Source organism: Gavialis gangeticus, unplaced genomic scaffold (assembly GCF_001723915.1).
Source record: "Gavialis gangeticus isolate Ggan-Ray unplaced genomic scaffold, GavGan_comp1, whole genome shotgun sequence".
Lineage (NCBI taxonomy): Eukaryota > Metazoa > Chordata > Crocodylia > Gavialidae > Gavialis > Gavialis gangeticus.
In genome coordinates, this window is record NW_017729024.1 from 20,297,898 (window position 1) to 20,309,214 (window position 11,317).

The window sequence follows — 11,317 nt, forward strand, 5'->3', positions numbered from 1 at the left end:
GCTGCTTGCCCAAGGCAGTGGGAAGGCTGCAGGCATCCCAGGCTCTGTGGCAGGCAGGAGCTGCCCAGAGCTTGGGGCAGTTGTAGCAGGCAGCCAGGAGATTACAAATAGCCAGACCAGGCTCTGGATCCCCAACCAGGTTCCACGGTAGCAGCAGTAGCTGCACATGCACCTCAGGGGTCGTGGCCTAGAAGGAGCCTGGGGCATGCATGCAGCCACCACCACATCCACAGGGGGTCTGGAGCCCACAGTGCAGCTGTTTTGAAACCTGCCGGCTCCCTGCTGCAGCTGCCCAAAATCCATGCTGGCTGTGGCAGGCAGCCGGGAAGCTGCAAACAGCTGCACTGGGCTCCATGGCAGCAGTGGCAACTGCACACACACCTTGGGATGGGCAGTGGGGGAGGGGCTAGTGTTGCACTGCCCCTTGGTCCCTTCCTGCTTGCGTGCCTCAGGGCATATGTGTAGGCACTGTTCAGGGATCCAGAGCTTGGTTCAGCTGTTTGCAGCCTCCAAGCCACAGCTGGCCTGGGCTTTGGGCAGCTGCAGCAGGTGATGAGCAGGCTGCAGACAGCTGCAGTGGGGTCTGGAGCCCCAGCACTGGCAGCTGCACATGCACCTCGGGGCACACAGCTGGGAAGGGGCTGGGGTAGCGCAATCCCAGCACCTCCTCCAGCACCAGCAACAAGGATCAGGCCCCTCATGGGTTTCTTTATTGGTTTCTGTGTATTAGTTTTGAGGCACCTGTTTCCTGCCACACCTAGCCATGCCCCTTTGAACATGCCCCTCTCCCCTGTCAAATTCTACTACATTCTTGGAAGTAAAATAATAATTACTTGGTTAAGTTTTATATTGAAGGAGCCATATGAAGATAAAATGTTTTGCTCCATTTCTAAATATTGTAATATATATATATAAATGGAAAATACCAATAGGAATGCTCACATTATCTGTTTTGTTCCAATGAAAGCTGATTTTTTTTTTTTTTTTTAAGTAAACTTTTTTTCTCCAGTGTTTGCAACATAAGTTTCACCACTTTGCACTTACATACAGACCTAAAAGGGTACTTGTTTAGAAATCAACTTTTAATTTTATTATGTATTTCTCTCTGCTTAGGGGGAAAAAAAGCAAAAGTACAGAAACACAAAAATTAGATATTAAAAAGCATTCAGTTTTAATAAGCCTAGGCTATTCCTAATGTGTACAAGGAATTTTGTTTTGATGTGTTTTAAACCTGACAGCCTTCCCACTCTACAACTAAAATGCAAGCATGCCCTTATTTTTCACCTAACTCTTTTTAATATTTTACACTAAATTATGAAAATACCTAAGGAGCCTAGTCTACAAACTTAAAAGGTTTAATCCTTCATGACTTCTGTGGCCTCCTCCCGCAAGCCATTTAATCATAAGTTTTAAAGTTAAGCGCATGAATATTTCCACTGAAGTGTCGTCACAAAGCAAGCTTATTCAGCTTTTTATATAGCCCCTTTTGGACTATGCTTTAGTAGCAGTTTATTCTGGTCTTGAACACTTTAAGTTCTATATGATACTCTGTTACTTACTCTAAGAATATACACTGTTTTCAATTTCTGCATTTTTCAAAAAAAAATAACCTGGAAAAATCTTTTATTAATAGTAATGATTTAGCACTAGGCCCTTCTTTTAGCACAAGTAAAATTTAAACACATGGCAGAGTGGTTGCAACTGTGTTTTTATGCCATGTTTTAACAAAAAATTAGAGTTCTTTTGAGTAACATGTATGTACTATAGAGAATGCTTAGAAATAATCCCCATTGCTAGGATAACATACTGCAATCAGTATGTTACATTAGTTGCCCCAACTCATGAACATCATGGCTAGGGACAGACATTCAAAAAGCCAGAGCCTGAACTGATTCAACCTTTACAGGTTAGCCTGACCTGTGTAGAATGAACCGAATTGCAAATGGACAGACATTTCCAAGTGGACTCCAGAAATGCAGGTACATGCCTGCAGTGGCTCAGGCTAGAAGCCAGGGGACACTAGAGTGAGTGAAACTAAGCTGAAAGAAGGGGTGTAGACAGGCCCAGGCGGGCCTGACTGTGATTGGGGAGGGTTTTAAACCCTGCCTGGAAGGTGAGACAGGAAGCAGCCGCTGTCAGGGGTCCTGAGCCCCACCACCCCTGCTCACTCACTGGCTGGTAGCAGGAGCAGGGGCAGGGGCCAGACCTTGGTAGCCTGAGGGGAAGCACGGGTTTAATCCCCCCCCATTGCAGGGGTGGGTGGCATGGACATTGACAGGCTCCCCTCGTGCACTATGGCCTGTGCACCTGGGGCCACAAAGGCCAGACACCAGTAACCCAAGGGGAAGGGGGGTGTTTTAATCCCCCATTGCAGGCAGCAGCAGCGTAGGCACTGACGCGCCCTGGGCCAGGTCCCTCCGAGGAGCAGCCATCTGGCCATAGGGAGGGGACAGGAAGGGAAGATGTGACCAGGCTGCGGGGAGTGAGGGAGTCCAACTCACCGCTGCCTCCTGCTGTGGTAGCATGGGGATTTGGCACCTGCCACCTTGCACCTCCAGCCCTGCACACTGGAGCCCCGTTTGCAGGTGGGGTGGAGCGTGGCTCCCTGCCCCCTTCCTCTCCTAGTGGTAGCGGCAGAGCAAAATATCACAGCAGGCAGAAGCGAGGCACCTGTCACCCACTGCCTGCTCATGGTGGCGCCAGGCACTCAGGCAGTGACTGGCCCACAGCAGCCTGCCCTACACCCCTGAGCTGAGCTATGGCAGTCCATCGCCTCCCCCCACTGCTGCCCACAGCCATGAGCCACAGCAGCATGCCCACAGCACCTGGCGCCACTGCAAGCAGGCAGTGGGTGACAGGTGTTTCACCTCTGCCCAGCTCCCAGCTTGGGATCCTAGCCAGGCTGTGCCTGGCACAGGAGTTGGGAAGCCCACAGCGGGGGCTGTTTTTCCCCTCCGCTCCCTTCTCAGCTGGCCTGCTGGCAGAGCAGGGGACATTGGTTGGGTGATTGGCTTAGCTTCTGGGTCAGGCAGAAAAGTAAAGCCCCCACTGCAGGCTTTCCTGCAGCCAGGAGCTGGGCTGCTCACTTGGCCATGTCCTCTGCTTCCTGAAGGTGTCAGGTGAGTCCCCACCACCCTCAGCTCCCTGAAGGTGTCAGGCGAGTCCTGCCCGTATGCATGACCAAAACCAGCCCCCGCTGCCCATCAGCCCTGCCTGGCACAGCCACTCCAGCTCCCAGCCCGCTCCGGCCACCACACTGTGGCAGGACTGTCCCATCACTGATACTGGAGGAGGAAGGAGGCTTGCATCTCAGGCTGTCCTGTAGCGCAAGGCTCCCCGATGAACACAGCCTGTAGCCTACCAGGTCCTGTGGGGCAGGGAAAAAACACCCGCCCTGTGCCTGGTGGAGGGGGGAAGCTGGCAGTGGGGGCTTCACTCCCCCACCCCAACTGGGAGCTGGGTTGGTTCCCTGCTAAAGGACGGGGTGAGGCAGGGAATCCCCCTCACTCCTGGATGATAGTCCTTGCTGGCAGCTGGAGGTGGGACCAGCCGTGCTTCGTTGGAGCAGAGAGCACAGCCATGGGCTGGAAAGCTTGCTGAGATGCTGGGGAACTCTATTTAACTTAAACCAGGAAAGGGTCTGGGACAGAAGTTCCATGAACTAATTTGACCCAAATCAGTTAAGTCTGATACTACATTCAACCAGATGCATCTTAAACCAGTTTCAGCCATTTTGAAACTGGTCTATGCACACTGAGCATCTGTTCTGTTACAGGTTTAAACCAGTTTCTGACCACTTAAGTCAGTTTATGTGCAACTTCTGTCCCTAGCCCATATGTCGGAAGGGTGGAGGTTAATAAACATTCAAATTAATTTTTAAATAGCTATGTAAGACATCAGGCTAGTACTTCAGGTGGGCAAGTACTATGGAAGTTTCCCCTAACAGTGTCAGAGCAGTACTTCTTATCTGGTACCATCTGAGGCAGAGACTGTCTTTTGTGCTGATGTTCTGTAAAGGCAAGAATAAGATGATCAAATAATATATTTTGGTCTTGGGCCTTCAGAGATGAAAAAACTTAGTGTGGAAAAAGTCTGCATCATTTAAAATTTAAACGAGTGATTTATTATTTTTAAACAATCATATTAAATATAAAACTCTTAACAACTCTGTGTATCCCTACAGACCCTTGGGAATATTCTGGAAATGTGCCAGGATTGGTAAGTGTGCTTTTCTATGTAGTCCTGATGACTAGCTCATTTTCTTAACATAATACACAATATTCATTGTAGTGATTATACATGTTTGCATGTAGACATGAAAAATAAATGCTACAACCTAAAAATGGAATATAATTTGAGATCCCATCGAGTTTTGCAGAACTGTTTTTTGCAATGGTCTCAGGTTCTTAAAGTGCTCAGTAGACACTTTACCGAGTGCTTATTTGTATTTATGTTGTTACGTTTACAAAATCCACTACACTTTTCTTCATTTATTCTATAATACATCCAGTACATATTTCCTTTTTGATTTATAATAAATATGCACAAAATGTATTTTGTTATGAGTTATTGCCCCATTCAAAGTTCTAAGTGTAAATATTTGGCCGTCAGCAGTAATTTCAGAGATGTGTGGTGGAAAATTTTCCAGTGCTTTATTTTTCCATGGGAAATTTTCTATTTCTAAAAATTCATTGTTTCATAGAATTCATTAATAACAGTGGATGGATGCCAATACAATATTAGGCAAGGTTGGCAGTTTCAAAGTTGTAATTAAGGTTTTTCAGGTGATTATCCCTAAGAAGAGTGTGAGAGAGTACATATATGTTTTATTGATTTGTAAATAGGAGGGTAAATACACTCACATAAGAATCCAACCCAAAAATTAAGTTATAAATTCACCTAATTGTCTGTGCAGGTCAAATCAAAACCAAATGAACACACTACGAAGCTTGTTTCTATTTTGTTTCTCAAAATCACTTGCCTCTGGAGAATCAGTCGGAAGTACAATTAGTGAGGAAGATACAGTGTGATGATAAATTGCCCTTGCCCATAGACTCATTGGTAAAAACCATCCTTTAGCAACAGAGAATGTGGTTCAAGTAGTTCTGAATCAGATTTACCTCAATCTGGTTTTGAAATGGAACTAACAAGTAGTGCAAGCGATTCTACAGATACTGACAGTGAAACAAGGTGTTGCAATAACCTCAGTGGAAAAGAGTTAAACTCTGTTGAAGTAGATGAGTATCTGGGGGAACATTTGTTCACCAGAGCACCCCAAGGGATAACAAGGTTGAATGGTTATAAACTACTGCAAGACTGTTTCAGGCTGGACATGAGGAAGAATTTCTTTACTGTCCGAGCCCCCAAGGTTTGGAACAGCCTGCCATCTGAGGTGGTTCAAGCACCTGCATTGAACACCTTCAAGAGTAAATTGGATGCTTATCTTGGTGGGATCCTATGACCCCAGCTGACTTCCTGCACTTCGGGCGGGGGGCTGGACTCAATCTTCTGAGGTCCCTTCCAACCCTAATGTGTATGAAATCTATGAGTGGAGAACCAAGGCATATCATGCACAGTCCTTTGGGTGTGCTAAAATGAGTGTCAACAGTTTTCAGTGCCTTTGTGGTGGTTGTTTTTTTAAATTTAAACAAACAGTGTAAGGGAAGTACATGCTATTGTGTATTGTCTTTACATTTTTATAAGTATTCCAATAAAAATAATTGCTTTCGACATAAAGCTTTGAATTTGTTTGAATATAACATTTATACCACATTAACTGTGCTGTATTTAATTTTTTTTCCTAATCAAGTATTTCATTTCAAATACTTGTGGCTATTGGGACATAAAATTAATATGGGGGTACTTTTTTAGCTTTGTTTACTAAAGATAAGTTAAATAAACCTGCTAAATCAGATCACGCTCTACTTAGGGCATTGGAAAAATTTCCAGAAAATTTTCCAATTCATAATTTTCCTGAAAACCCACATCGAGTAATTTCTCATAATAATAAAAGGACCTGGAATTATTCATGCTCTAAAGCAGTGGTCTCCAAACCTTTTTGATCACGAACCCCTATCAGTAAAACATTTTTGAGACTGCACCCCCAATATATGTATATTTATAGAAAAAGAAGTTCTAATATTTTCTGTGCGCACCCCACTTTGGAGACCACTGCTCTAAAGTTCTTTTCAGGAATAGCTCAAAAACATAGGAGAAACTGAGAAGGAAGATTAAATGACTGTTTATGATGAAAAATCATTGGTACCAAGTGGCAAATATAAAAAGGTTGGCCAACTTAAGGGGTTGTTCTTCTCTTAACTGAAGTCATGAGTGTTTTAGTCTGTGATGCCAGTTGTGGTCACTTTTGTTTCATTCTTTTTTTAATTGACGTGTGTGACTACTTAGTGGCAGTTCTGAGTGTGATCAATAAAGAAGATTCAGATGAACTTTCGTGGATAAATATTTAAAAGAACAATTAAACAGATTTTTAGGTTGTGGTGTGTGTACATCTAAATATGGTTCTTGTGTCTGTAGTTCCCAGTGTTTGCCATCACAAGCATAAAGGAAAACAGACTCATCCCTTCCTGCTCTCTCTAGTCCTTTTGGAAGCATTCTTACTGTGAACAAAAGTACTAGTGTTGTTTATCATGCCAAAAAAGTGCTCCTTTGTGACACTGACATGAAATTCAATAGAAGCAACCGCAAATTGTTATACCTGTAATGAAAATAGAATAGAAAATGGTTTGAATTAAAAGTTTCACCCCTTAAAATATTTTTTTTTTAATAAATTAGCAAGATGTAAAACAGCAAAAAATTTTAGAATTTTCAGTTACATTAAAAAATATATGTATAACTTCACGTACATATCATAGTTTGCTCAGGATTACAAGTATGTCTGTCTACCAACCTTTGTTTCTTTTAGCTTGATAAAAAGGCAGAGTTAAACCAGCCTAAAACATATCTTTCCTACTTTAGATTTTACAATATTTGTTTGCTGTATGCTGCTATAAATAAACATCAGTTTTATGTTCATGTTAACTTGTAAAAAATAACTCAGTTTTGCTAGATGGAGTAATATAGTGTAGTTGATGTTGTTAAAAGGCATCATTCAACTTGAGCTTCTATTGCATGTCTGCACCCACAAGTGGAACATCTGGTTTTTGATCTCACATTAGACTTTATCTTTTGTTTGCCTGTGAAAGACACATTTTATTCACTTTTCAGCATTTATGTCGTGTGATTCACTGACTTCCTTCCCTTGAACTATGGTTCCACTTGGCATCCCTACTGTGTGCTCCTTATGGGACAGCATGATATCTCCTTAGCCATTTTCCTATACTGAAGATATTTGTGTTTCTGTTAAATAAAATGTCAGAAGATGTGAACAAAAGTGTGGGCTTGTTTAAAAAAGGAATGCCCGCTAGCTTGGAGCTTAATTTGCACAGTATGTTTTAAGCAACCTTTTCACTCCACATATGCATAAGCTTTTAATAACAGGCAAGCGGTTACATATTTACAGAATTGTGCAAAAAGATGTTTAATCCTGCCACATGGTGATCTCTCTTTCAAGAAAATTAAGAGCAGACAAGTAAGACCCATATGAAAATTGTAATACTCTAAACTGTAGGAGGTAGACTTCCTCAAAAATTAATTTTAACCACATGTGGAAGTACAGACATTAATTCACTTGGTTATTTGAAGTTTAATTAAATGTATACCAGATGATGACAGTGCCTTGTAATGTCATTGTGGCAAGCACCCTTACTTATGGGAGGTGTTACTACAAGTATTTTATTTGTTTCATTTACTATGGAAAGATTTTATTATTTGAAATTGAAAGGATTTCTTGTGAAAGGGAATGTTTGTATGCACGTTCAACTTTAATAGAGTACCAATTCAGGAACTCCGGCGGCTTTTTCTTCCCATTTTGCAAACTATTTTCTGGCAATTACATCTTGCAAACGGTGCTTTATAATTAGGAGATGGACTTTTCAAGGAGTTCTTCAACAGTAAAGAGAAAGCGAGCAGCCCCAAGTCTGTTTTTTCACACCTAAATGATTAAATGCAAGAAACAACATCTTCAAAGATCCCTACGGCTTTTGTCAGTGTTAGTCTGACAATAGTCTTCAGTGTATGGAGCTCTTTTCTTGAGATGGAAGGAAGAGAAGTTGGTGGGGTAACAAAATGTGGAGCTGGGGAAGGCAGAAACTGAATGCAATGACTATTTGTTTGGCTTGGAGAATAAGCTTAACAACCATATAAACCTAGGGAGCATAGTTAAAGAGTTAGGAACACCATTAACAACTTTAAGATCCATCCCTCTTTAATGCCTGCTTTGGGTGATGAGAGTCATAATGGTGTATTTTAATTCTTGAACAGGTGGGCAAGAAAGTTTCCTTGAGCTCATTAAAATCGCAAAGAAGCATAATAATTGACAACATGAAACTGGGTGCATAGCAGCGATTGTTAGCTGGCTTTTTGCTTGCAGTAGCACAAATAGTTAAACACATAAAGCTTTTGAAAGAGAAGTTAGGAGTGTGTCTGCATTTTTAGTCCTGTTTTATTGATTTGCATGAAAAAAGCCTGGACCATATTCTGTCTCTGTAACACCAATCTAGCATTAAAAAAAACCTAGAATCTGGGTATATCAAGGCAGCTGTGAAATTGTACCGAATCTGTTCCAACTGGACAATAGTAGCTATCCTTTCAAGGACTTCAACTCAGTATAATAATAATCACTACATTATATTAACCTAGAATCAGTTTCATATCTAGTTGGTCATGCAATGAGAACTGTTTAGTAATTCATTTTAATTCTTTCCTGTAGGTGAACGGAAGAGTCCGTATGTAGCTGTGTGCTGTATAGTGATGGCCTTCAGCATTCTGTTTGCACAGTAGCAATTGAAGGATGTCGGATACCCTTTGCTATTGAACTGCAATGAATTAAAGGACTTTGGTCAGCAAAAGGGATGAAAAGAATGCTCTAGCTCCTCCCCTGGGTTGCATGTACTGGATGGGACATACTTGGCAAGCATTTATCTTTTCTTCTGTTAATGGACCATGGTGTGCAGTATAGGTTATCAAAAGACAGTTGTTTAATTCCAAAATGTGACATGTTTGTTAATGCCAGTTTAGTACTACTGTCACTGCTGAAACAAATTCTGCAAAAGTCATCAATATGTATTGTATCCTGGGTTTCCGGTGGCATATTTTTAAGCCATCCAATTGGGAAAAAGTGACTAAATTCAACAATTTAATAGCTCATTTTCTACATGATTTAAAAAATAAAAGGCAAGTTTTGTACTGTTCTTTATTGGGAAATAAAAAAAACCCATGACTGAAAAAAAATGTGTTAACAAAAATGCTTTCAGGTCCCTATAAATTCTTCTAATGAATTCCTGTCTGTGTCATGGCCAACATGTTTATGTACACTAACCATAAGACCTCTAGTTTAAATTTAATCTGCAGTTTAATTCCATTTTCCACACTTGCAACAGTACATGTTAATCTATGCAAGTCTTAATATTTTAAAAAATATTCAAAGTTAGGGGCCATACTTGTAAATCATGTAGTTTCATATCTTACTGCCTGATTGGAATGTCTATGTGTAGTTTGTGAGCTCAGACTAGTGTATATATAAATCATATGTGTGCATTTTTAGAAAAATTCTGACCTAAAATTTGGGCTCTATCATTGGGCCAACTCTCATACCATTACAAGTGTGTTAGTTGTTTGTTACAAACATTTTCTAAACTGCAGATTTTAAATCATTCACTTAGCTGGTTAAGCAGCCATGAAAGTGCCAGTGTTCTGAAGGTTAAGAAAAACTATTGTAACTAGATTTAACTGTTGTATATCAGCACTTGCACCTTGGGTTTATCCTATTGTTCCACAAGTTATAAATTACTAAAAAGTGACTTATTTTGATAAAATACCTGGAAGGTCTGTCTGTACCTGAAGGTTATACAGTTTGAAGAATTTTATCCATTTTAAATACTGTCTGTCACTTTGAAAAGTTAAGCTCTGTAAGTGACATAAGCAAGCTGGTAATAAAACAGCTAGAAGATGTACAAAAGTAACTACCTTCTTGTTTAGAAAATCTTCTGGTTGCTATAGTTTCCAAGATGCATTGATGGTAGGTGCTCTGCATCATAGAAAGCAAGCAGTTATTTAACTGTTAGGCAGGTTCATACATAGATCCAAGTTAATTCTCTCATATAATTCTAAACACTCAAATCCCATTTTTTTGCCTCCAGAATGCATATGTAAATGAAACGTCAGACAATGAGACACATTTTTGGCTGCCTTTCATTGCTAATTTATGCTAATTAATTGGCTCTGTATACAACCCCAGATCAGAGGAGTACAGAAATGTGCTGCTTCATGTCATTTTCACCGGTGCGCGCACACAACCTGAGCTATGCTATGCATATTTTTGCTGGCCTTCAAGGTTTAGTCCTGTTCTTAAATTTTGAGTTTTGCAACAAGAAGCAGGTACTAAACTTGTAACCATATAGTTTTGATTTTAAAATTCTTGCAACTGTAATCTTCCTCCTGGTACTTTCAAATGGCCCAAAGTTTGGCTCAAACATGCATCATATACAACCAGATAATTTAAGGAATTATTTGACATAGCTGTTGCTTCATGCCAAGAGATTTGGTTTGTAGTATTTCTATATTTTTTTTTTTTTTCCAAAATGCACTAAATAAAACAGTAATATCCACAAACAACTCCAGTTCAGCTATATGACAATTCATTTAAATATATTACCAGTATTTCAAGGTAACAGTATGATGAAATAAAGCATTGTTTTTTTCCTTTACTTTTGAGAATCCAGAAACAACATAGCAAGCTAGTCATTTTAAAGAGTTATCCTGAAAAATCATTTATTTTCCTTTTCAGTATGGTTAAATTTACTCTCTAGTGCATTCTTATAGAAATAAAACAACTTTCTGAACTTTACATGTGTTGCCTAGTTTTTAAATTTTATTAGATAATTAATTGATTTAAGATGATATACTGCAGTACAAAGTATCATTTTTACCAACTACACATGCATCCATCTGGACCTAGTCTATAGGTACATCCTAGAAAGCTTTACATTGTTCCCACAGCGCTCTGTAGAAAGTACCACTAACATCAGTAGCTATTTCAGGGACATTTCTGGTATCAAAACTGCAAATTTTCTGAGCAATTATGTTTGATCAGAAAACCAGAAGGAGAGAGAGAGTTCTCAGCCTGCTGCTCGTAATGTAGAGATTCAGTGACATCCACATAGAAGAATAGTTTTTAAAACATAGAAGAATAGTTTTTAAA

The 11,317-nt window shown here is 40.5% G+C and overlaps 1 protein-coding gene across 1 annotated transcript in view; it reads left to right on the top strand.

The window, feature by feature from the left end:
- The window catches only part of TMEM167A (transmembrane protein 167A), a 59,587-nt gene extending 48,624 nt beyond the window's left edge, over positions 1-10,963 (top strand). The window contains exons 3-4 of the mRNA XM_019516928.1: positions 4,184-4,218; positions 8,828-10,963. Of these exons, the coding sequence (XP_019372473.1) occupies positions 4,184-4,218; positions 8,828-8,898 (106 nt within the window). The 3' untranslated portion in view covers positions 8,899-10,963. The remainder of the gene's footprint in view (positions 1-4,183; positions 4,219-8,827) is intronic.
- The last annotated feature ends 354 nt before the right edge of the window (positions 10,964-11,317 follow it).